The sequence below is a fragment of the Apiospora kogelbergensis genome (genome assembly GCF_038363985.1).
Source record: "Apiospora kogelbergensis strain CBS 113332 chromosome Unknown utg000001l_segment0_segment0, whole genome shotgun sequence".
NCBI lineage: Eukaryota > Fungi > Ascomycota > Sordariomycetes > Amphisphaeriales > Apiosporaceae > Apiospora > Apiospora kogelbergensis.
The window spans coordinates 6,103,364-6,127,558 of NW_027117418.1; the positions used below are offsets into that span (position 1 = coordinate 6,103,364).

The 24,195-nt window shown below is 55.9% G+C and overlaps 9 protein-coding genes across 9 annotated transcripts; 4 read left to right on the plus strand and 5 right to left on the minus strand.

The window, feature by feature from the left end:
- Positions 1-1,316: 1,316 nt before the first annotated feature.
- PG998_001960 (ADP-ribosylation factor family-domain-containing protein) lies at positions 1,317-2,091 on the plus strand (the record flags this gene model as incomplete). Its single annotated transcript, XM_066868778.1, has 4 exons — positions 1,317-1,375; positions 1,425-1,549; positions 1,644-1,807; positions 1,879-2,091. The coding sequence occupies 4 exons, from the start codon at positions 1,317-1,319 to the stop codon at positions 2,089-2,091; spliced, it is 561 nt and encodes a 186-aa protein (XP_066737193.1).
- Positions 2,092-3,392: 1,301 nt separating this feature from the next.
- PG998_001961 (gelsolin) lies at positions 3,393-8,350 on the plus strand (the record flags this gene model as incomplete). The annotated part of the gene is made up of 6 exons (XM_066868779.1): positions 3,393-3,531; positions 3,707-3,955; positions 4,138-4,618; positions 4,740-6,531; positions 6,609-7,829; positions 7,982-8,350. 6 exons carry the CDS (start codon positions 3,393-3,395, stop codon positions 8,348-8,350), a joined length of 4,251 nt encoding a protein of 1,416 aa, XP_066737194.1.
- Positions 8,351-10,186: 1,836 nt separating this feature from the next.
- Positions 10,187-11,375, minus strand: PG998_001962 (Repetitive proline-rich cell wall protein; the record flags this gene model as incomplete). The annotated part of the gene is made up of 3 exons (XM_066868780.1): positions 10,187-10,887; positions 10,945-11,034; positions 11,105-11,375. 3 exons carry the CDS (start codon positions 11,373-11,375, stop codon positions 10,187-10,189), a joined length of 1,062 nt encoding a protein of 353 aa, XP_066737195.1.
- Positions 11,376-13,123: 1,748 nt separating this feature from the next.
- Positions 13,124-14,248, minus strand: PG998_001963 (uncharacterized protein; the record flags this gene model as incomplete). The annotated part of the gene is made up of 1 exon (XM_066868781.1): positions 13,124-14,248. The coding sequence occupies one exon, from the start codon at positions 14,246-14,248 to the stop codon at positions 13,124-13,126; it is 1,125 nt and encodes a 374-aa protein (XP_066737196.1).
- Positions 14,249-15,335: 1,087 nt separating this feature from the next.
- PG998_001964 (uncharacterized protein) lies at positions 15,336-16,993 on the plus strand (the record flags this gene model as incomplete). The annotated part of the gene is made up of 4 exons (XM_066868782.1): positions 15,336-15,353; positions 15,407-15,782; positions 15,847-16,857; positions 16,920-16,993. 4 exons carry the CDS (start codon positions 15,336-15,338, stop codon positions 16,991-16,993), a joined length of 1,479 nt encoding a protein of 492 aa, XP_066737197.1.
- Positions 16,994-17,090: 97 nt separating this feature from the next.
- Positions 17,091-19,035, minus strand: PG998_001965 (uncharacterized protein; the record flags this gene model as incomplete). Its single annotated transcript, XM_066868783.1, has 4 exons — positions 17,091-17,750; positions 17,774-17,940; positions 17,985-18,587; positions 18,720-19,035. The coding sequence occupies 4 exons, from the start codon at positions 19,033-19,035 to the stop codon at positions 17,091-17,093; spliced, it is 1,746 nt and encodes a 581-aa protein (XP_066737198.1).
- A 356-nt stretch (positions 19,036-19,391) lies between these two features.
- Positions 19,392-20,308, minus strand: PG998_001966 (uncharacterized protein; the record flags this gene model as incomplete). The annotated part of the gene is made up of 2 exons (XM_066868784.1): positions 19,392-20,057; positions 20,171-20,308. The coding sequence occupies 2 exons, from the start codon at positions 20,306-20,308 to the stop codon at positions 19,392-19,394; spliced, it is 804 nt and encodes a 267-aa protein (XP_066737199.1).
- Positions 20,309-20,690: 382 nt separating this feature from the next.
- Positions 20,691-21,508, minus strand: PG998_001967 (uncharacterized protein; the record flags this gene model as incomplete). The annotated part of the gene is made up of 2 exons (XM_066868785.1): positions 20,691-21,362; positions 21,416-21,508. 2 exons carry the CDS (start codon positions 21,506-21,508, stop codon positions 20,691-20,693), a joined length of 765 nt encoding a protein of 254 aa, XP_066737200.1.
- Positions 21,509-22,036: 528 nt separating this feature from the next.
- PG998_001968 (uncharacterized protein) lies at positions 22,037-23,885 on the plus strand (the record flags this gene model as incomplete). The annotated part of the gene is made up of 3 exons (XM_066868786.1): positions 22,037-22,835; positions 22,893-23,464; positions 23,514-23,885. 3 exons carry the CDS (start codon positions 22,037-22,039, stop codon positions 23,883-23,885), a joined length of 1,743 nt encoding a protein of 580 aa, XP_066737201.1.
- Positions 23,886-24,195: the final 310 nt, after the last annotated feature.

A 24,195-nucleotide genomic window follows, 5' to 3' on the forward strand; every position in this document is an offset into this window, starting at 1 on the left:
AGGGGTACGGGAAGATTGGCAACCCGTGCATTTAATCAACATCAGAAACTACCTACCTTCTTGTCTGAAGATCTTTGTTGACAGGAGAGGCTCTCTCGGGAATTTGGCAGAGGAATTGTCTTGCTCGCCGTCCAGCCTGTTCAAGACGGGGGCCACAAGTCAGTCACCTTTTCAGGCGACACAACAACTCATGACTTATCAAAGAGATGGGTAGGGGCGTACAGTATGACAGTATGTAGTGATTAATAGAAAAGGGAGAAGGAGAAGAGAAAAGGACGGTGCTTACCGGTTGGGCGTGGCTGCCAGAATGTGCTTCGGGCTTGTTTGGATTGGGCAAAGCGGGCTTGGGGCAAACGATGTCCTGGGAAGAAAGCCTGCAAAGATGAGATGTGAAATTGGATTTCGAAACAAGCTTGGGGGTGTGTCTTGAGGCTTAAGGTGAATTCATTGGGTTGTTGGGAGTGAGATGGGATTGGTCAAAGGGGAAGAGCAATCACATCGAGAGCTGACAGTGACAGCTCTTGAATATGGCAAGGAAAGGATTTTGGAAGGGAGCTAGCTACCTGTGGAAAGAAACACACATATCGAAATGGGGAGATATGCCAATCGATCGTGGTCTGAAATGGATGCATCAGGGCATCAGGCACTGGGGAGGGGAAAAGGCTGCTCCAGGGACGTCAGAAATACGAGAGAGTGGTAACAGGCAGGTTATTGATATGCCTTCCAGGGCAAGAACATAGAAAAGCACATGATCGATACACCTCGCAGTTTCCTTGCCCTCCTCTTGTTGAGACAACTGCTGTTCGAATTCATGTGGAAGCTGCAGTACCTTTCAGAGGGATATCATAACCTGCAAGCTTACTAATTTAGTGACTGGTTGTTTTGGTAAACAGTCACACGCATGTTGTCGCCGTTTGCTACAACGTCTTCAATGTATCCAGTTATCCAGGGAGATGGTACCGTACAACCTTCCGTGCCAGACCTGCACGCCGGTAGATTTCTTCCCGCATCCTGAGGAAACCGAACAGGGGACTATGCCCAGGTAGATTCCAACTCATACCAACATAAGCGTTGGTGATTGAGATATGTTGAACTGGTATTTGATATCGTAAGGCATGTAGTTAATGACATCACGTGAATGGGGTTTGAACAAGACTCATTAGATGGAGTAAAGAAGCGGAGGTTTGCAGGCAGTAAGTAACCCGCTTTGTCCCTGTCTCCCGACTAAACACCCAGCCGAACGAGCATCAGCGGCACAATTTACAGTTGCAAGCCTGCACCCAGCTTCCGAATCTTGCCCCCGAAAACCCGGCACTATGCTGTCAATTCTCCGCAAGGCCCGGCTCAAGGATAAGGAAATGAGAATCCTAATGCTGTACTGTGACCCGGCACCTCCCGTTTAGGCCAATAACTAATGCAAACAGGGGTCTGGACAATGCCGGAAAGACGACCATCGTCAAGAGAATCATGAACGAGGACGTCAACACAGTGAGCCCGACATTGGGCTTCATCATCAAGACTATTGAATATGAGGGGTATGCAATACCAGGTTCTGGCCCCTAGCTTTGCAGCCAAGTTACTGACGCAAGTGCAGGTACAAACTCAACATATGTAAGTCGGGGGGGATACGGTGTGTAGTTTAGGGGCTTACACCGGTGAAGGGGATGTCGGCGGTCAGAAAACGCTGCGGTCATACTGGAGAAACTATTTTGAGAAGACCGACGCTTTGATATGGGTCGTTGATGCTACGGACAGGCTTCGTATCCAGGACTGCCGAGAAGAGCTCCACGGTCTACTCCAAGAAGAGGTAGGCCGTACCCCTTTCAAAGCGTTGCTCTTTTGGGGAGAAGCGGAAACAATTGACTGACGAGGCTGCAGCGGCTGGCGGGAGCATGCCTATTAATCTTTGCGAACAAGACTGATGTGCAGGGGTGCATGGACGACAATGAGATCCTCGAGGGCCTGCAATTAAATGCCATCCGGACGCACCAGTGGCAGATTCTGCGGTGCAGCGCCATGACAGGAGTCAATCTGAATGAGGGTTTGGCTTGGGTTGTGAAGGATGCCAAGGCGAGGTTGTTCTTATATTGAAGCGATCACGATGTACATACCCTTATGGCGTCGGTGCTGCTCAATCATTTGTGCCCAGCGACCTTTGCGGCAGCCATACTCATGACGACGCATGTCACGTCAGGTAGCTACAACCCGAGTCCGGACGGACTCGAAATATGGATCGTACGTAATGGTGCCCAGCGCCACTAATATCACCGATCGTCTTTGTGAGGTTTAGGTATTCAGCTCGGATTTATCTCTGATATGCGACTGCAATTGTGAAAACAGCTATTTGCGTGATGGAGGGGACGAAATTCCAAGTATAATTTCATTGAAGACGGCAGTTTAAACTGTTTCATCGCATGCAATAAGGTGAGCGGTTTTGAGAGGCACACAGTCAAGTAGATAAGCCTGTGGCCCAAGCAAATACACCTTGGGGAGGGAGCACAAGCCATTTGTAAACCAAAACAAGCGACCAAAACAAAACAAAAACCCACGAGCGAGCAGGGCAACGCAAAAGACAGGGATGTCATGTTTTTTTTTCTTTCTTTGTGTCGCTTCCCGGATCATCGCATGTCGTTGAGGTTACAGAAATGCACGCTACATGCAGAGGATGAACAATAGTACCTGGCTTTAATGTGAACAAAACTTGGAAGTTGCCAGTAATCAAGGGGCCAACCAGGTACCAGGGGGTGAGTAAATGAGGACCATTATGTATCTTATGCCGCATGCCGTTCGTTCATCAAGGGGACGAGCTTTCAAAACAGAGCTGCATATTGTCCGGCCAGACCGTTCAAATTGATGAGTCGAGATCCAGGTACATACGAGGGGGGATTAGGGAGGGGAGGGGAGGGGACGGAGGGGACGACAACCCACTCTCCACAATTCCGGGCCTGATTCGATATAAGCATTAATGGCGGTACAAGACAGTGCAAGTGTAAACCCACCTAAACCTTAGCGAAAACAACACCAGACAACACAACACACGACACCGTATATAACAGCAATTGCCAACGACTCCCCCTCGCAAAAAAGAGTTGGAGGAGACTGCACCATAGCAAGAAGCCTCGAGCCTCTCTCTCTCTCTCGCGCACCAAACTAGCTCTGCGCCGGCCAGCCCGCCAACGTGCGCCCCATCTGCTGTTGCCGCTGCTAGTCACACAACCTTGTAGCAACCATTTCCTTGTCTGCTATTACCTCCCAGGTGGGCAGACTGTGGCCCCCCACGAACTAACCGCTTAAGTTGTTTTGGTCACGTACATAGGAGAGTTGTTTTTTTGCCGAGCTCCAGCTCCATCATATGCCCGTGACGACCTTGCTGCTGTTCTGTTATTAGAGCCATGTCGGAAGACGTATCCAAGTTCCTATCCCAAGTTCGAGAGCTGGGAGACAGGCATGCCGAGGAGGACGAAGCCCGATCCCGTGAATTGGAAGAGAAGATATTGCAAGATCGCAAGGAAAGACAAGCCCGTCGTGCAGGTATGTTGTCCCAGTCCAACCTACCGTAATAAGAGAGCCTCTTTTTTCGTTTGCTCGGGGCTCTCGTCGTCGAGCTTCGCTGCGCCTAATTTCCGCTTCGGCTTCCGATTGAGACATCCCCCAACCGAACGGTACTTTCCCGTGGGCATGGGCACTGGAACTTCCGTCCGTTCAGAGGCTCGTGGTGTAGTTTCACAGGATCTGGGTGTCTTGATGCTGACAAATTCTTTGTTTTCCCTAGAACGAGCCAGGTCCATCTCACCTCAGAAGTCTTCGCCCGCCAACACTCCGCCGCCATCGACACAGCGCACCGCGACTCAGGGCTCTGAACGCCTGCATCTCGACTCCTCCCCGGTCCTAGAGCCACCTGGAAGCCCTCAATCGCCCAGGGACTTGCCTACATTAGACTCCATGTTTGCGCGGGGTTCTTTTTCCACCTCCCCTCCAAGGAGAACGAGTCTCCGTTCGATGGTGACAACAAGCAGCCAGCTGGAAACGGGTCCCCGACGCGGAGCTCTACTGTCAGGGGCTTGAGTTGGCAACAACGGCGGCCCCAATCACAAGCTTCAAACCGGCCACAGAGTCGGCCTCTCTCCGTGGTTGCAGCCGAGAATGCTGCCAGGTCGTCTACCAGCTTGAACGACGTGCTGCAAGACTCGGAGGACATGTCACGAGATCAGATCGCCCAATCGTTGTCATCCAAAGATCCTTCTTGGTTTCGCCAGACAGCCGACCGGGGTAGCAGCTCTGGGGCATATCGGAAAAACCAGGTGGAAGACGACGAACGAACGGACATGACTTCGCCACGCACTCAGCTGCCTGGCATGTCTCGGGGTATATCCAATGAGGCCATCTCAGATGGCAGAAGCTCCCGCCCAGAGTCACTCGACTTGCGTCGTGGCAGCGACTCACCACTTCCGCTGGCAGCCCCGCAGAAACTGACCCCACCCGGTGGTGAAGATGTGGCAGAAGCAGGAGCAAATCAGGAGAGAGAGCCGCTCATGTCTCCCCCCGTTGGGACGAGGCTCGCCCACGCGTTCAGACAGGCCAGTCTCGCCAACCAAAGGAATGGGTGGATTCGTGCAGAGTGCCATGATGAAGCGCAATGACAGCATAAGTAAGAGATGGAGCGTACAATCTACAACAGGACTGCAACGTGCCGATTCCGTCGTGTCAAATCGAACTGGCCAAGACCAAACAACCCCTAGAGCGCGACCGAAAAGCATGATGCGAGAAACGCCAACGGACACGTATTCGCGGCCGGGTTCTCGCTCGCGGCCAACTTCTAGTTATGGCAGAGAGGAGGCTGCAGAAGATGAGCCTATCTCTTCAAAGGTTACCAATTCACTCAAACTGGACACCAAACCCTCCCCCGAGCCTCTAGATTCAAACCCAGAGAAGACCCCGCCGGAGACACCGTCTAAGTCAGCGGATCCAAGGAGATGGAGTCCCACGAAAGCCAGCTGGCTTGAGTCTGCCCTAAACAAGCCGGAGTCACCCAAGCCCAAACTGACATCGGCGCCCTCCAATCAGCCAGCATGGATGGCGGAGATTGCAAAGGCAAAGGCCCAAAAGGCAACAAATTCTCAACCCGAGGTTGGGAGATCGAATACTGTGTCCCACAAACATGAAGTCAGCATTGGCGGACTTTCGAGGTCCTTCGCCCCAGGCATCGCAGCTAAACCCACGACTCCCACAGTCATCAGTCATCGTACTGGTGGAGGTACGCCTATGCTTGTAGCCCAACGAACCGGGGGCAATGGCGGGATTCGCCACAAACCCACCAACTCAACCACAACAGCTGGGGAGGGAAATGCTAACGAGGCCGAAGCATCCAGTGCTCCTAAGCCCAAAAGCCCGCCGGCACCAGTTAATAAGCCAAGGTCTGATACGCTACCGACAAGAGACTTCCGCGCAAGTCTCAAGCCAAGACAAGCTGCTGGTGGTTCTTTCGATGCCTCTGGAAATCCTGAATTCAAGAATGTTTTTGGACATTTGCGCAAGGCAACCACACAAAACTACGTGGCTCCAGATGAGCTCAAGAACAACATCACGAGGGGGAAAGCCTCTTTGAACGTGACGGGGGGTCCCAAGAAGACGGAACGCGTGGATGAGTTCAAGGAGGCGATATTGGCGAAGAAGAAGGAATTCCAACAAACACAAACCGAGGGGCGAGGAATATCCCGCAACATGAGCAACGCCAGCGAGAACCCAATCCCTGAAGGTCTAGCAAAGAGCTTGGAGCTCGCGCGCTCCAAGTCTATCAAGTCTTCTTCCCCAGTAGCGGACCGAGAGAAGTCTGTTTCGATACCAGACCTCCTTGCGAGAAGGGCGAGCCGAATTGGTCTAGAAAAGGCTGGTTCAGTACCAGACCCCCTTTCAAGAAAGTCAAGTCAAGCAGGTCTTGATGCAGATCAGGAATCTCCAAAGCCAGCACCACTGGCCCGAAATGGGGACGACACAACTACTACACCTACATTTCAGAAGGAAACCAGTGCCCCTGGTCGGCTTCAAGGCAAGATTGGAGGAGGCCTGGCCAACCGCTTTAACCCAGCACTGGCAGGCCTACTTGCTCGTGGACCTCCCCCAATGTCATCTGGTAGCTCAAGCAATGGGAGCTCAGCCCCCCAGAGCAACCCTTCAGCCACAGATCATGGAGAGGGCATTTCGGGCCCGAAGCTTACACACATGACGAAAGGGCGTGCTCGTGGACCAAGAAGAAAGGCGCCGACAACAGCTTCTGCACCCGCACCTGCCCAACGGCCGGTCCCAGAGGCGGCACAAACCCAGCAGCCCCCTACGACCCAATCTGAAAGCACTTCGCCCAGGGAGCTTGGAAAGGAGATGTCGCCGACTACAAGCCCTAAGCCTGACGTCAAATCTCCCATGGACAACTCAGCCAGGCCACCCAACTATATGCAACGGCGCAAATCAATTAAGGAGCAGGTTGCGGCGTTTTCGGCCCCCGAAGCCCTTCGCCGACAAAGCGACCCGATGAAAGTGATAGCGCATCGCAGCCATCCTCCCCACGAAAACTGAATATTAAGCGTATGTCGCGCTTCCTTGACGAGTCTAAGCGGGATGCGAACCAGTCACCCCAGCGAGAAGCCTTCAAATCGCCAGAGCTGGAAAACGCCCCAAAGCCATTGCTTAGCAAACCTTCAAGCCCAGAGCTCAAGTCCCCACCGCCTGCCAGCCCTAGCAGGCCACTTCCCCAGCCTATACCGTCCCCAATGAGAGTACAGCCAGCTGAACCAGAGAAACGTCCTGAGCCCGATCCGGCTAGAGGCATGTTTGGTGCCCGGCCTCTGCCAACCTCGCCCTCAAAACATGACACAAGAGCTGCCAAGCCCGCACCCCCTCCTCTCGATCTCGATGTCGAGTTCCGAGGCTCATCTAGGCCGCTCCCCAACCCTCAAGTAACCTCACCTCCACTCTCAGGATCTCCAATGAGGTCGCCCTCCAAACACGCCATGGAGACTTCGAGTGCCCTGACCGACTTCTTCGGGACACAACGACCAAAGCGAGACTACCGCGCAGACGCGGCGGAGTTGCTTATGAATAGACCCAGCACTCTGGCACCACAGATCAGGACATTGGATACACAGATGTTCCAAATATCGGCCGACGGTAAGAAAGTACTCGTACGAGCCGGTCACGAGAGGCACTTGTTTGAGGGCGAAATGTATCTTTGTTCTCATACCTTCAGTAACGAGAGCGGGAAAAAGACATCCGAAGTATACTTCTGGGCGGGTTGCGAGGTCCCTGGCCCTGTCGTGGAAGACGCCGCAATCTTTGTTTCGCGTGAAGCGAGAAGCCTGGGTGGTAATCTTATCAAGTTCAGGCAAGGAAAAGAGACGCCTGAATTCCTGGCTGCTCTGGGCGGCATTGTGATCACTCAGCGTGGTTCAAGCATGAAGTACGACTCGCTTGCCCCTCGGATACTCTGTGGCCGGCGATACATGGGCCAGATTGTCTTCGACGAAGTTGACTTTTTGCCCGTGTCTTTGTGCTCCGGATTCCCCTACCTGATCACCGCTTCTGGCCGCTGCCACTTGTGGAAGGGCAAGGGCAGTGGCGTTGATGAGCTTAGCTGTGCACGCCTTGTAGGCATGGAGTATGCTCTGTCAGGGGAGTTGGAAGAGATCGAAGACGGGCACGAACCTGATAACTTCTGGGCCCTGTTTGAGGCAGGCACCGCCGCCAAGGCTGGATCTGCAGATCACTGGCGTCTCAAGCCAAACTACGAGAAGTACTGCAGTAGACTCTTCATGAGTGATGCAGCTTCCAAGCAACAGGTAAGTCACATCACATGATGGACATGCTCTAACCGTGCAATAATCATGCCAACTGGGTGTTTGCCCACCACCACCCCTCGCTTTCCCTTGGCGCCACGCGACTGCTTGTGCGAAGCACGAATACTTTGCGGTCACTAACGTCGTGCTCCTAGATTGTCGAAGTCTGTCCCTTCTCGCAGTCCGACTTGCAGTCTGAGAGCGTCTACGTACTCGATGCATTCTTCGAGCTTTACATCATCGTGGGCAAGCGTGCGCAGTCACAGTACGCGTCGTTCCACAACGCCCTTGACTTCGCGCAGGAGTACGGCATCCTCGCCGCCGGAATGGAGGACCGCCCGTTCGTACCCATCTCCACGGTGGTCCTGGAAGGCATCCCTCGCGACATGAAGAGTGTATTCCGCAGGTGGCAAGATGCTGACAGCCCGACGCTTATGCCTCCTCCAACACGACCCGGGTTGAGGAGAGGTCGTAGTTTGAGGGTCTTGCCGCTAAACCAGGCCCTCCAAGCCATGAGCGAGTAGGACTTCCGCGGCCAAAGAGTGGCCGGTCACTGCTGGCTTTGGTAGGGCGGTTCCCGACCTCATCAATGGTCGTCGATCCGATGGGCCCTCAAGAGGTTTGGAAGGCGGTACGATGGATTTCTTTAAATTGGCATGGTAGATTTGGAGGGAGGAGTCTTTTGTGGTATACCCCAGGGCTCATCAGTGAAACAACAGATGAGGCTTATGCTTTCACGCTACATGTACGAGTGCATGTGGAGTTCTTTTGGGAGGACGAGGTCAATCTCTTCTCTTTCTTGCCGTCTACGAGTTACTTAGACCAGGCTTGAGATGAGAAATACTGCATATACCGGAGTCCAGGGGACGCCATTGTTCCATCGATCCTATCTCGCGGGACTGGATGCTCCCTGTATCTATTTACGTATGAACATGCGCGTCGCAAAAAGAATTCAAAGATGCATATACATGGCACTTCACATGTACGTTGCCCATATCTAGACTATGCGGCCGGCTTGCTGCAGAGTTTCTGACGATTGCGTTGCTTCAGCTTGCTGTGCTGGCCACGTGGACGGGGTTCCGGCAAGTAGCCGCACCCAAGATCTGGCTGGCGTTCCCCTATTCTAGTATTCGGTCGGTTAGGCTGAGGTGCAAAACGAAAAAGAGGAAAAGTAGAGACAACTGCAGCCGGGATGTATGGGGAGCCACTGGATCGTGTAGGCTAGCCACATTCCGAGTATGAACGAATCGTTACAGGTGTGCGGTTTCGATTTTTGGGGATTCCGATGGACAGCTTCGGCCGCCCACAGCTTGTAAGCTTGCGCATGTATTTTCTTCATTTCCCTAGGGTTGAAACAGCAAAGCTGTCGTGACTGTTCTCCGCTCAAGCCTACCTCCGGAGGAGTCTACAGAGCCAAATGTCCGACGTTACACATGTATGAGACGTACGGAGTACGCACACAGACAGAGAGAGTAGGAGCACGAGTTATGTAACATGCACACATACACGGGCGAACATGTTGTCCCGCTTGTTCCGTGACCTGTGTGTGCTGGCTATGGACCACACCAACTTCCTCCTCCTTCCTCCATGTACCGAGGAAACGAGGGAGAAAGGTGGCTAGGCAGGCAGAGGGCAGGGAGAGCGTAGAAGAAGAAGGCTGGGGTCGGCCTGGGCACCTGGGGCAGCGGGCTTGCATATGCAGCTGCTGACTGCAGGAGACAATAAGAGCAATGATAGGCGGGTAGTCTGTGATATGGTGGCAAGGTGGCTGTACTTATTTCCATATAACAAGCTCCGGCGATAGGCTCCTCGATATTGCTCACTTGCATGCCTTGCATGCCTTGCATGCATTGCGCTCCCATGGCCTGATACTTGCAACATGACATGGGATCTGCGAGCCAGGAGCATTTGTTGCGGCGGAAGGTCTTACGGGGCGTTTTGTGTTACCCAGCTGGCCAGGTTACAAGCCGCTCTCGGGACTCGAGATTCTACCGAGCAGTCTAGAGAAGGCCAAATGGGAATTTGAAGATGCGTCAAAAGTGAGAATGTTGGTATTGGTGCTTTTACAGCAGCCTTCCCCGTTTCCGGATCCAGGCGCTAGAGTCTATATACAAGAATTAATATCTAAGAACTACGACTAATGTTGGTTACTGGCTATATCTCCCTGCTCCTCATTATAGACTCCAGCAGGAGACTATGCAGCGTGTCGCATAGGTAGCCCCCTCTTGAGAGAAAGAAAAAGAAGGAGCGTGTTTGTCCATGTCCGTAGCGCCTTATGCGTATTGCAGCCGTTGCTCATGGTCATAATGTCATTATCAATCTTCGTCCGAATAAGAGAAGCTCGTGCCCGCAGCCTTTGGTTACAGCATAGCGAAGAATCCAGCCACGCCGACAAGAACTGCGCCGGCGGCGTGGGTGGCACGGGGAGCCGGAGCGGCCGGAACGGTGGCTGGGGCGCTCGCGCTGGTGGAAGCGGGAGGTGGGGATGGAGTGTACGCGGCAGTGGTGCCGACCGACTTGGTGATCGGGGCGCTGACGGTGGTGGGGTAAGGCTTGAGCGAGGTCACGATGGTCGTGTCGCTGTGGGTGATGTAGACGGTCGGGTAAACCGTCTCGACCTTTGCAGTCGACACTTCAGTCACCTGGGTGACGTCGACCTCCTTGGTGGCCGTCACGGGGATTGTCTCGGTGACTACGTATTCCTTAGTCGAGGTGACGACCTGGGTGCCCGTCGACGTGATGTAAACAGTGTGGCCCGAGGAGACGGTGGTGTAGGTGGTCTCGGGGCAGATCTCTGTGGTGAAGACTTCGGTGGCCTTGTGCTCAGTCACCGTGTACGACTTGTAGGCCGTGGCTGTGACGGGGACGACCGTCTTGATAGTCGAGGTCGAGGTCCAGACGACGACCTGGGTAGCGCCCTCAATAGTCTTCGTCTCGGTCACGGGGCAGAGCGAGGTCATGGTAGTGTAGACCTCGGTCGCGGCCGTCTTGGTCACAGCAGGGCCAGTAACCGTTGCGTAGATGATGGTCTCAACGTTGGTGACAGCAACGCTAGTCGTGGCTAAGAGCAGTGTGTTAGTACAGATTCTTGGAGAAGGTGATTGGTCACGATGCTTACTGTACACGGTGGTGTACGTATGTCCGGGCTTTGTAACGGTCTCCGTCACCGGGCAAGTTGTCGTGTAAGTGACTTCGACGGCAGTCGTTGCTACGACGTGGAGGTTAGCGAACCACCCAAGATCTCCTATGTAACCGGGGGGTGTGCGAGGTGTACTTACTGCCAACGGTGGTATCAGGTAGCGTCTTTGTGACGGCATCTCCTCCGCAGTCTCCGCCAGCGCACGAGGTGACGGTGATAGTCGAAGTGGTGTGCTTGGTGACCTCGTAGGTAGAGCCTGACTGGGTGTATGTCTCGGTGATGGGGCAGATCGTTGTGGTCTCATATTCAGTCGAGGTCACGTAGACGCTGCTTGGCTTATAGCCGCCATCGTGCTCCTTCCCTGCCAGCACAGTGGCAGCCAGGGCCAACAAGGTGATAAAAGCCTTCATATCGAATCAAGATGAGCTTGGGTGGGTTACAGGCCGGGGTGACAATAGTTGGCAAGAGTTGGCCGGGACTGCTTCTTGTGGGCAGACCAGACTCGTGCGAGCAAACGAGGGTTTAAGTAACCTTAACGAACGAACTAATCGACACGACAAAGGCCGTGATAATGTGTTGGCTGGGAGATAAACCGACGTTGGTGGCTTGACCTTGGTGTTCACGAAAAGAAAGAAAAAAGGGGGATGGCTGGGAGGGCCTTATATCTTCATCCCACACGCATGCAGTGAACACTCAGCCGTCGTACAAGGCAAGGCTCGATGACATCTTGTCATGGCCCGACCTTCTTTCTGTATTTCGCTGCCGGCCGGTTGACCGGCATGGGATACAATACGAGGATATGACTATCACCGACCAGGGTCCCCTCAACAGCCGGATCAAGACAGAAGAAACGGAGTTGTGGACAGGCTTGCCAGTTGGTGGCATGTTTACCAAACAACGTGTCGGAAAATGGGAAGGGTTGGGGGCTGCTGACGCCTATGTGGTATACAGTATGCCCTTGGCCACTGCCGCCCTGGCCTATCGGTTATGCAAGCCAAGCCCAGCTAAAGCAAGGAGGTGCTGGCGACCATCTACAACCCACCATCGAATCATGACGTTGTATACAAGGCTGATGGATCTCACGCGGTTGGAATGGCTGAATGGTGCGACCAGGCTTGGTTGCATGAGAGCAGCCCAGCGGCCGTACTGCATCGCGGTTCTTGGACCGAAATAGGGCCAGGCTTGTCTGCATTTGTCAATGGAGGACCGACGGTATACAAAACAGGACTCGCTAGCAAACACACCAGAGGCTGCTGCATCGACGGCAGCCACAGCAGTTGATGGTGTCGTTCACATAATGGTTGTTTGTTTGTCGTCTGGCATCCTTACCCCCGGCCAAGACTCGACAGGGCCACGCATCTCGATTCCCGAGAGGCAGGGGCCATAGCAACCGCAACCGCCATGTCCATGTCCATGTCCATGCCACCATCCACACCATCCAGCTCGTGTCCGGGCAACTAGTCTACCGGCCGGGAGGATCTGCATGACGTGCGGAGCAAAAGGAAGAAGAAGAAAAAGAAGAAGCTGCGGGCGAGGGATGCATACATACTAACAGGCCTCCGACCTCCGTAGATTTCGGTGGCTTGAGGTGGTCACACAGGAACGCGTCCATCCAGGCTACTCAGACCTGCATGCTCGGCACAAGGATGTGATAGATCAGGTAAAACCTGCTTTGTGGCTTCGACGCAGGAGACAACTGCCCAGTAGACTGCCTACCGTTCTCATCGACACTTACACAGCAGCTGAACCATGCGGTACTATAGGTCGGCTCAGCTCACCCCATGATCTACACATTGGTACCAGAGGCGGGGAAGTGGGATGATGATGGTGGATCCTGGACAGCAACCAAACCACCGCATCGACCCTTGCCCATCGATACGTCGTGATAGGCCAGCAAACTATTCGTCCATTTTCTTGCTTTCGGGCTTCCTTGCTTTCTCAACTCCCATGTCAACTCTAGCTCCGATATCCGGTTTCCTGTTTCCACCCTGCCTTCGATGCACTGTCTGACTCATGTACCTGGCTTTCGCAAGACGGTGGTTTGTTTAGTGGCCGACTATGCATGGCTAAGACCGATGGCCATCCCCATCCCCATCGCCTACCCCAGATCGGCTGGTGGATACAAGCTCTTGTTCCTGGATAACATGGATCATCGGTGCTACCTTTTGGGGTCACAAACGCCGCGCTCCGGCGGTGACATAGTCGCGTTGACGACTCCTGCCGTAGCATCAGGGATCAAGAATGAATCAGAAGGGACAGCTTTGGGTGTAGCTTTATAGTTGAGGGAGAAAGCGTCGAGACGCTGGATCTCCCCATCGTCAGTGCCCTCTTCCACGACCCGATTCAGCTTGCCGTCATCGAACGCGATGCCATGCCAAAGTAAAACGCCGAATAGCTGTGCTTCGGTCACTGCTCTCAGCTGACCATGGTCCCCATGCAACTCGGGTATCTGCGTTTTGATCTCGTTCCAAAACAGGCATCTGAGTTTGTCTGCTTCTGGGTAGTAAACGAACTGACCTTCCCGAGCCTCGCCAAGCAATTCCTCGAGTCCGTACATGCCTACGCCGAAGGGCAACCACTCGGCTTCTGCCCAGTCCAACAAGCCCGTCGTTTCGCCCGTTTGTTGGTCTACTAGTATGTTCGAAGGCAGGAAGTCGCCATGACTGAGCGTCCATGGGAGCCCTTCAATGTTCGGCAAGACTGGCAGCAGCCGAGACGCCAACCGCCGAAAGCGTCCCGGCAACGACGATGCCATCACGTCCAGTCGCCATCGCAGCGACGAGCCCACAGCGCCTTTGGGCTCAACCTGCACTCTTGTTCGCGCATGACTCCATGCTTGGCTGTGAAAACGGGCCAAGTCACGCACGGTCTGACGTCTGTGAGCCTCGGCGGCTTCGGTCTGGCGGGTGGACGTCGATGCCCGGAAGTCTGCGAGTGACACGCCAGTCAAGCGTCTCATGCAATACACATGGAGCCTGTTGTTGCTGTCTGCAACCATGTCAAGGAGTTTGGCCTCGGGCACCAGCGGGCCGAAGATGGCACGGGCTTCTCCGACGATATTCACATCGATGGAATGCTCGACGGGTCGGAACTGGACGATGGCAGCCTCCCCTACGCACAGCGTATAAGAGCAGTAGCCTTGAAAAGGGGCAGGCCTGACTTCCAAGCCTGGGAATCTCGCTGCCGCAAACCCGTCGCATTTTGCTCGTGCACCGTCGGGAAGACGGCATCTTGCGAAGAAACCGCTCAGTGAGACACCTGAATCTTGCCTCTCGGTCGCCATCGTGTGTGGGTTTTCTTTTTGTCGTGTCCAGCCGCGCCTCGTCAAGTTCCGTAGAGCAGCATGACTTGGAGGCCTCGAGGGAGATGATGGGAACCCCCCCCAGCAACCATGTCGCTGTCATCGTTGTTTTACTGGTCTTACTCTCTGGCCTTCGTTCGATGAAAATAGACAAGGTAGTGGTTGCATGCGAGGGAGCGCAGACGCGGGGTATTTGGCCAATCCCAGGACAACGTGGACATCACATGCTCCGGCTGTGGCTGCGCAACAAACCGTAGACGGCGCCTAAGCCAGGTGGGATTTATTGGGAAGGCAACTTGCCTGTGTACTCGTATGTGTTTTGTGTCCGTATCGCAACAACCGTCGTAATATGATCTATAGCCGGCCTTGGAGATGTTGGAGTTCGACTCGACTGCTGGACGTCACCCGCGACACCTAATCTGTCAACAATTCGGATTGTGTACGCACTAGCGACTGCGCCCGACACGATTCCCAAGGCCCTTGGCGCCGACATCATCTTGACTTAGAATCCTCTTCGTGGCCACCACGGTCAACCACGATCAAGTGTCAGCTGCCATGGCCCTTGTTCCTTCGGTCGATGACTGGTGCGCAACAGTGTCATGTCTGCGGCCGGCTTACATGGCACAATTCTGACGCTTCACCTGGGTCACGACCTCTCACACCACCAATTCACCAAGGCTCAGGACCTTTTTTCGGTCAACCGTGCAAACACGGTGGCGAGGCTTGAACGGCAGCCCCGCCATTTCGAAGACCTTTAATGGTGGCGCCCATGCTGAGAGTACATCATCAAGATGCCCGTGTACCCGTTCCTTCCTGGCGGTGTCTTCCTGGCGCCTGACGCCTTCAGGCGTACAGCAGGAGCGGGTGGCTATTCCAAGTCTCTTCGGGCCGCGCCTTCGGTCTATAAAAAAAACAAATATATTTAAGAAGTGAGACCCTCGAATGGTGGTGATCTGCAGTGGAAATAACCAATTTCCTACCACTTCATACCGAGCATTGCCACTCTTTCACCCTTCGACACCCGACTCTTTGCATACTATACTTCCAGCATCGCTCCTCGGTCGGCGTCATGGCCAAGCGGTTGATTGTCTGTTGTGATGGAACTTGGCAGAACTCGGTCGATAACTACGTCAAAGCCAGCTCCACGAACCCGGTTCCGCGTCTGGCACCCCTTCCAATGCCACGCGAATCTCCCGCTCTTTCGCTCGGACCTGTAGCGATGGTATGTTTCAAATCATATACTACCAAGTTGGCGTCGGCTCCGGTTCCGGCATAGCCGGCATAGTCCCCCGGATTCTGGGCGGTGCGTTTGGTGTCGGTATTGCCGAGAACATCCGCGAGGCCTACTCGTATATCTGTGCCAACTACGTCGACGGGGACGAGATCGTTCTGCTCGGCTTCAGCCGCGGCGCCTTCACGGCCCGTTCCATCGCCGGCATGATCGCCAACTTGGGCCTTCTCACGCGGCAAGGAATGGACTGTTTCTACCCCATCTTCAAAGACAATCAGAACTTCAGTGAGTTGGAAGATGAACCCATCTTTCGTGGGAGCAGGACTGCCGAACGCTGACGATGAATAAGTGAACTATGACTACGACGACCCTTTCCCCAATCTCCCCTTCCCCCAAAAGCCCAAGGGCGACGGGGCCGTAGATGAGTACCGGAATCGGCTGGTCGAACTGGGCTACACCAGGGTATGCCAGAACGGGGGCAAGGGCGACCTCATCAAAATCAAAGCAGTCGGAGTCTGGGACACGGTCGGGAGCCTTGGCATTCCCACCGTCCCCTTCCTGGAGAAGCTAGGCATTACCCGCAGCACGGTGGAATTCCAATGGTACAATACCGACCTATCCACCAAGATCGAGCACGCATTCCAGGCCCTGGCCCTGGACGAGGTCCGAGGGCCCTTTAGTCCTGCTGTTTGGGAGCGGAATGCGGGCCACGAAGACATTATCGACCTGCGACAGGTTTGGTTCCCAGGCGGCCACTCTAACATCGGGGGCGGCGAGCAGGACCAAGGCATCGCGAACATAACGCTGGCCTGGATGATGGACCAGCTGGCCTCGATCGGGCTCGAGTTCATCCCCAACGCGCTAAACCGCGTCTATGGCACGAACGTTGAATACTACCAGCAGAAACAATACCCGGACAATTGGGCGACAGAGCCGATAGTAAAGGCCAACACGCCGATTCGCCCGTGGTCGCTGCACGAGACGGCCCAAGACAAGAGCGCTCTGTACAAGGTGACTCTCAGCGCGCCTCGCACCCCTGGCCTATACAAGAAGGTCGACCCGGCGACTGGAAAAGCCACGTTGACCTTCCTAACAGACACCAACGAGCGCATTCACCGCAGTGTGAGGGTCAGACTCGCCTGCGAGGGTCTCGCGCCAGGAGACGAAGGAGGGTGGAAGTGTCCATCTCTGCTCACGCACTGGCGTCCCCATAAAGCCCAGGCTTCAGATGGCGCTTCGGACGAAGCTTCATGTTGGGTATGGACGTATCACGGCTCGGATGCGGAAGCTCCTAAGACGAAAACAATGATGGAGGAGACCCTGGGGCCATATGAGCAGGACCTTCTCAATATGTCGGCTGGTAAGCCCAGTGTGTTGCAGTTCGCTGAGGGTTTCGATTTTACGGACTATGACTGGCCTAAGCCCTCCAGGCTGCCATGGAAGAAGTAGATGGGCGATACGACATGACCTCGAAACTCAACCCTTTGATCACATAGATAGATAGAAAGAACCTAGTACCATACTTGTATGCTTTGCTTCGGCAATCAACTATTCCCTTGCAACCCGGAATGTAATCCATGTGCTACGTTGGCGTCATGCAGACATCATCTTTTGCTGCCATGGCAAAGGCTCAGTCGCCACCTTAACCGGCCCCAGCTCCTCGTCTCGGCGTTTGTTCCAAGCCTCGACCTCCCCGTGGTCAACGAAGTTCCCATGGAGCCCCAACTTCAGCTTGAGTGGCAGGTGGAGCGTGGCCAGCGGCCCGGCCGCGAGATTCTGGGCATCGAAGATGACGACGTCGTTCCGCAGCACGTCCAGGTGGTTCAGCAGGGCGACCAGGTACCCCTCGCCCTCGCCGCCGCCATGACGGGGGATGAAGCTGGGCTCCTGGAATGTGGAGGTGGGCCCCGCGAAGTAGACGTCCTCCTTGCCCGCGGCACCTGCGGCTGCGGCTGCGCCGTCGTCTTGGGGGTCGTCGGCCCATGTGTAGTGGCCCAGGCAGTTGAACAGTCCGCCCGCGGGCGGCCCGCACTTGGCGAAGTCGTAGGGCTTCGTCGGGTCGATCCGGGCCTGCCAGAAGTGTCGGTAACTCTTGGTCACGACCCGGTCGTCGATGCGCGAGAATTCGCCGTTGGTCGGCCAGGTCAGCGCCGGCTCGACTCGGGTGCCCGTGGGGGCCGCCGGGTCGAAGACCCAGCGCGTCGTGGGGCTGCTTAGCCGGTTGCGCTGCTTCACGCCGGATTGCTCTTCGCCCTCGGGCGGGAAGAAGAAAAGACGTTGCCGTCGGCTACGGTGAGGTCCAGCACCACTTTTCCTTCGTCGTTCTCGTAGCAGCCGGCTGTGTGTCCGTGGAATCCTTCAAGATCATCCATCAGCACCTGCTCCCTTCCCAGTTGTTTGTATACAAAGTAAGTCGTCTTTAGATTTTGCTGTAATATGCAGCCTGCAGATGGCATAGAGGAAGAGGGGGCCCGGGGAGAAACGCACCGTTATCCGCCCGAAACCACTTGACATCCTCGGCCTTGGCCCCATGCCGTGGCACCAGCCCGTACCACTGATCCTCGTGGGGATCCCAGGCGAACTTATTGCCGCCGCTCTTGAGGCGCTCAAGCGACATCTTGAGCGGCGTGAGCGGGAGGACGATGTAGTTGGCCGAGACGCCGCAGTCATGGATCATGCCCGCAAAAGGGGCTTTGAACCAGACCTCGTCTTTCACTTTGCCGTCTTCGGCTCCGATGGTCCAGACCGCCACGTCGGCCGAGCAGTCGGCCCCGTCCCCGCCCGCCTCGTACGCGAAGCACAGCATATCGCCCGTGTCCGGGTCAAACTTGGGGTGCGCCGTGAACGTGGGCGACGTAATCTGACCCTCGAAGTCGTACCGCCCCAGCGTCTCGAGTGTCTTGGGGTCCAGCGCGAAGGGCGGGCCGTCTTCTTTGCTCGCCAGCAGGACGCCGCGCCAGAACGTGATGTTGGTGTTGGCCGCCGTCCGGATCACCCCTCGCACCGTCTCATTATCCGTGAACGGGTTGCGGTACCGTCCGAACAGGCTGCGCCGGGCGGCGGTCTCGGCTTTGTAGCGGTCCGTCTGCACTGAAAGGGGGGAGGAGGTTTAGGCATGGGTTTGCTTTAGATGAGAATCGCCATTTCAAAAGCCAATGCACACAGTGTATAGGGGGTCAAAAGGGGTTTCCTTGTGCAGATATGTCTCGAGCTGAGGCTTACCGTAGCGCTGCTTGAAGTCGGCGTGTCCGTTCTCGATTCGTATGGCAGTCACGCTGCCATCGCCGTTGAAATGTATGTCGTCTTCGAAGATGGGTGCAAACCGGTGGTCTGGCTGAACCCGATAGAATGTCCCATTGATATCCCTGGGTATCTCGCCCGTGACCTCAAGGTCGAAGATGTCTCCCTCAAACCGCGAAGGCCTGTTCATACCCCGGAAGACGTCGGTGTCTGGGAACTTGGAGGTGTCACCATTAAGGCGGCCATTCACGTAGTAAGAATTGGCCACTTGTGGCTCCAGATCATGGATGTGTGCCATCACGGGGGAGGGGCAGCGGGACACCGGAGGCGCTCCTGTATGTAGATCGTTATTGCTATGATTGCACATTTATAAACAAAGAACGTTTCCCTTTGCCTCAGTATCGAAAGAAGTGAACGGGGGCACTTGCAGCTCCAAGCTGCTTCCCTTCTCCAACTTTGCCTATCTGGTCTCGGTCGTTGATTTAGCAGCGAATCACATCAGGACTGCCGCGTACAGGAATTGGGGTATGTAGCACTCCGTATACAACCTGCATCGAACGTACATGCTCACACAGCCAACGAGCCCCGTCGAGCCATCCAATAGAGGCAGCTCGCTCCTCTCAATTCTGCACCAGGTCCGGCAGAATCTTCGGCTCATCCCTCGACCCCGCGCCTGGTCGCCTCTGGCCCAGCGGCAGAGCCAGCGAAAGAGGGGGGGTCGCCCGTGCCCGCGTCCTGGCCATAGTGCGGCGCCCTGAGGTCGTCCTCGCTGGCGCGCTCGCCCGTGACGGGGTGAGGGTAGTGGAAGGGCACGACGCGCGTGTCGGGCCAGAGCATCTTCTGGTCGACGAGCTCGTCGGGGCCCAGGGGATCCTCGGGGAACGTCTTGGTGGGCCAGGGGATGTAGTTCTCGCGCGTCTGCTGCCAGCCCGTGGCGAAGTCGGCGTGCCAGAAGGGGAAGTAGCGGTAGCGGAATAGCTTCCACGCGCCGTTTTCCTTGATGTACTCGTTCTCGTAGAGACCGCCCTCCCACCACTGCACGGCGCCTCGCGGGTGGGTGTCGGTGATGGACTTGTGCGTGCCTGCCTGCATCAGCGCGCGCATCCGGCACCACGCGTGCGTACCTGTCCGGTCCACGTCGATGATGTCTTGCAGCATCAAGTGATCCAGCAGGAAGCCCCGGACGGGACCGTTACGCCCCGCGACGAACGTCTGCTGGAACCGGCCTTGGTAGAGGCGCCTGACGCCTTCTTTGCCCCGGTATCGACCACCAAGGAACTCGACATATGTATCCGGGTGGTCTGCAAACATGTCTACCACCTATATAAGGAATAGTTAAGCATACAATGCCCACGGTATCCTCCATTTGCAGGCTTTCAAAGCGGAAGCTGCTTCTCAGTAAATAAGGGGCTGCCATGAAACCAAGAACAAACCTCGTTATAAAGACATTTGTCGAGGTAATATCCGTACTTGAAGTGCGTCTTCCGGATTTCGGCTTCATCCGAGACTCGAGAGAGTTCCTTTGTCAGGGCGGCAACCTGCTGCTTTAATTCGGCGAATTCGGCCTCCATGTTGAAAGGATACGATACTCTGTTTGGTCAGTAAAGAAAGCCAAGTTCAAGGACTCCAATGTTTGAGATGGACATTTAAGTGCTGGAGACTGCAGACTGCGCCGGGTCTTTAAGAGGATTTGCACAAATCCGCAGATCGAGGAGATACAAGTACGACGCCGGCTTGCTGGGGACTTTCCCCAACCCGGAGCTGCATAATCTATCTCGGTTGATTTTCTCCGCCCGATGATATCGGCAACCAGCTCATAAAGCTCCTCTTTTCGAAGCGATGCCCATGCAATCCACCAATCACAGCCTGCTGTCCCATGTCACATATAATAGGCCAGTCTAGCCATGGCCTCGTATAATACCAGACGAAAGGGGGGCTTCCCTTCCGTATTTCTTACATGGAGTTCCGTCGCTGCTTCCAAGCGTGGTCCGCGTCCTTATGAATCTTGGGCTCGGGCACAGCACCCTTCCTGATCTCGCGCTTGTGCTTGTAGTCGACGCCGAAGCGCCGGTCGCGGTCCCCGACCACCTTGTCGAAGTCGAACTGGCCGTCCTCGGTGAAGCTCGTCATGAGCTTCGGCTCGCCCAGAGGCAAGGCGTCTCCGCGGTCCGTCTGCCACAGGTGGTAGACTTTGCCGTAGAGATGGACGACCTCGTTCATCTCGGCCGTCTCTGCCACCTCCCAGGCCTGCTGCGGGCCGAGCGCCGACGTCGGGCCCGGCATGATGAGCATGCCCGAGCGCACCTCGAAGGCGTGCGAGTGCCAGAGTTTGCGCTCCTCGGCCGGCAGCGTCTCGTAGATCTTGGGCGTCACCATGTACTCGATGCCGATGAGTTTGGCGTCGGGTCCGGGGCCGTCGTAGAGGATGCATTGGCGCACATCTTGGGAAGGGTCAGCAAATGAGATAGATGGACGAGGTGCGGAAGGGGCGGAAGATGTCAGATGGGGTTTACCTGAGGTTAAATGCGAGCAGTAATGATTTGTTTCGACGTAGCGGCCAGGCTCATCGGCGTAGGTATGAAAGGCGTTCAAGTGAGCACAGATCTGCTTCACAGGTCTGAAATCCTGGTTGGTTGGTTCGTCAGCGAGCGGAAGCCGGCAGGAGACGGCTCAACTACCTGGATGAATCCAGCACCGGTCTCCAGAGCAATGTCGCCTGCCGGGACCTGGGACCCCGGGACATCTGCCGGAGCCATGCGACTGCTGGCCATGATGGTGGTGATTTGGGGTTCCGTTCCTCAGGTGTGCTACAATACAATGCTGGCCGACCTTGATGTCATGACGATGTGCGATATCCATAGCCCCGCCTGCTTCCATAACCAACCAACTTACACCGTGGCTGGCGCCGGAGTGCAGCGTATTATTTATTCTGCCGTGTCTGGGGTCTGTCTACTACTACTAGCACATTATAGCAGGTTAGGCAGCTAACTAACTAGCTCAACACCCCCAAAACCCCCCTCGGCGCCGCTTGCTCCACCTGCGACCCCCATCAACATAAGATACACGTCCGGAATTGCCCAAGACAAACATACACCTTGCTTGCTAATGAAGCTGTCGACGGATTTCCTTGGTTTCGCTACTTCTAGACCCCGCCCAGAGCAACAATACGTACCGCAAGCGCATAGTCGTGATTGAACATCGCCTTGTCCGCGGCTCGGTGAACGATGCGCCACTCCCGCTGAATCCTGCCCGTCCTCCTATCGCAGATCCAAATCCAAACGAAGCCACCGACCGACACCATGGCCGCGACCCGACGGGGCCAGCCGGAGCTGCACGTCCGACTCCCTCCACCGTCGCCGCCTGGACCCGCCGCCGCCGCCGCCTGGGCCGACCTGCCCTCCATCTCGGCCCTGTTCCTGATCGACTTCGATGTGAAAGCCGGCTACACCATCTCCTGGAAGGCCTCGCGCCCGGGAACCGTCGAGCTCGAGGGCGTCGTCGAGTACAAGTCGCTGCCCTCGGGCCTGCACACCGTCACCGACGACCTGATCTACTTCGTCCACGACGACTACGCGGGGCTCAGCGCCTTCATCAACGCGCCCTGCGAGGACACCGAGGCCCGGAACGCCCGCATGCTGGCCGTCGGCGTCCTGGTCCCGCTGAGCTACGGCCGCCTGGGCCGCGCCTGGAAGCACGCCGAGGGGCTGAAAGACATGGCCGTCCAACTGGCCGACGATGCGAAGCGGACCGAAGTACTCGAGCAATATTGGGAAAAGCATCAAGCCCGCGAATCCGAAGAGCAAAAGAACAATTCCGTTGGCAATGCGCCCGATGATCCGGCCGGCGGCGCGACCGCCCAGGCACAGCAGCAGCAGCCTCGGACACCGAAACGAGCGCAGCTTAGGAGCCGTTCTGCCTCAGACGGAGCCGCGCTGCTGCAGCCGGAGCACAAGCTGTCCAACTTCCACCCAGCTTGGAGCTTGAAGAAGCTGCTGGACACATTTGGGCCGCTTATTTTCCCCATACATCGCGCGGCGTTACTGCGGAAGCGCATTCTGATTTCTTGCCATGCGCCTGTACAAGAAACCAACAATTTCGGTAAGCTATAATTCCATTGCGATACATAGTTAAACAAGTTTCTAACATGGGGTACAGTGTATGATATATCTATCTTGTCTAATATCCCCCTTTCGACTTACGACCTCCTCCCGCCTGATAGCCCTCCCCACCGGCTCAGGCCCTTATTTACTGTCGGCGTCCACGACATACCCTTCCTGATTGACACGGCCAAGCCCAAGCCCAAGACCCAAGAGGAACTGCTTTCCTCCCCGGACACGGAATCGGGCTGGATTGCCTGTACCACGGACAGCATCTTGGCTATGAAGGATACTCTGTGGGACATGCTCATCACCATGCCCCAGCCCCACACGGCGCAAGCCCAGGAACACGTGTGGCCCACGGTCGAGTGCCCCCGCGGCAACGTGGTCAGCGCCACGCAACGCGACCTCCGCCGCTTCCGCTCCCTCAAGAACGCCCTGTCGCGACTTGAGGCGCGCAGCAGCAACGACGGTGACGGCGTGGATGCCGACACCCCGGGGGCATCACCGACGGTCTCGCGAGCCCCCACGACACCGCTGAGGCCCAGCGATGACCCCCTCTTGGACGAGATGGACAAGATAGTCGAGCCCCCTGACCTGGACGGCGCTGGCCTACAACGGCTTCATGTGGTGGGCCTCGGCGGGCGAGCAGGCGCGGTCTAACGAGGCCGAGGAACAGGCCCACGACGCGGGCCTGCTGGCCGACATGTTCTCGCCGTCCATGTCCATGAGTATGAACGTGCCGCGCTCCGCCGACCCAACGTCGACTATGACGCCGTTTGGCAGCTCGCAGCAGCTGCAACGGCGCCTCTCGACCACGGCCACCTCCGCCCCACTGCCACCCCAGGAGGCGCGGGTCGAGCTGGCCATCATCTCCTACTTCCACCGGCTGACGTCCATCATCCTCACCAAACTGGTCGACCTCGTCGAGGAGGACGGCGGCGACGACTACTCCGTCACCGAGAGCAACATGATGGACGACGACATCGACGACGATGGTAGCGCAGAGGGGGTGTGCTCCTTCCGTCTGTCGGCGGCGGCGGTGGTATAAATGACGCGGAAGGGGAAAGCGACGGCCGCGGTGTAAGAATCAATATCGAGGCACTCCGCGCCTTGGGTCTAGACATATGGAGCGCGAGCGACATCGAATTTGTGAGGGAGGCGTTGGTCGTCTACTTTGGGCGTCGCGCTTACGTCGAAGGTAGAGGGTTTGAGGTTTGTGGGGTTAGGGTGTGTTGACTAACGAGCAGCAAGTGAATTATGTAGGATTAAAAGAGAAAAGGCGACTCACTGTTTTCTTTTTCTTTTTCTTCAAAGCGACAAGAGGCCCGCAGAATGAAGATCGGGGGTGATGGAATGGT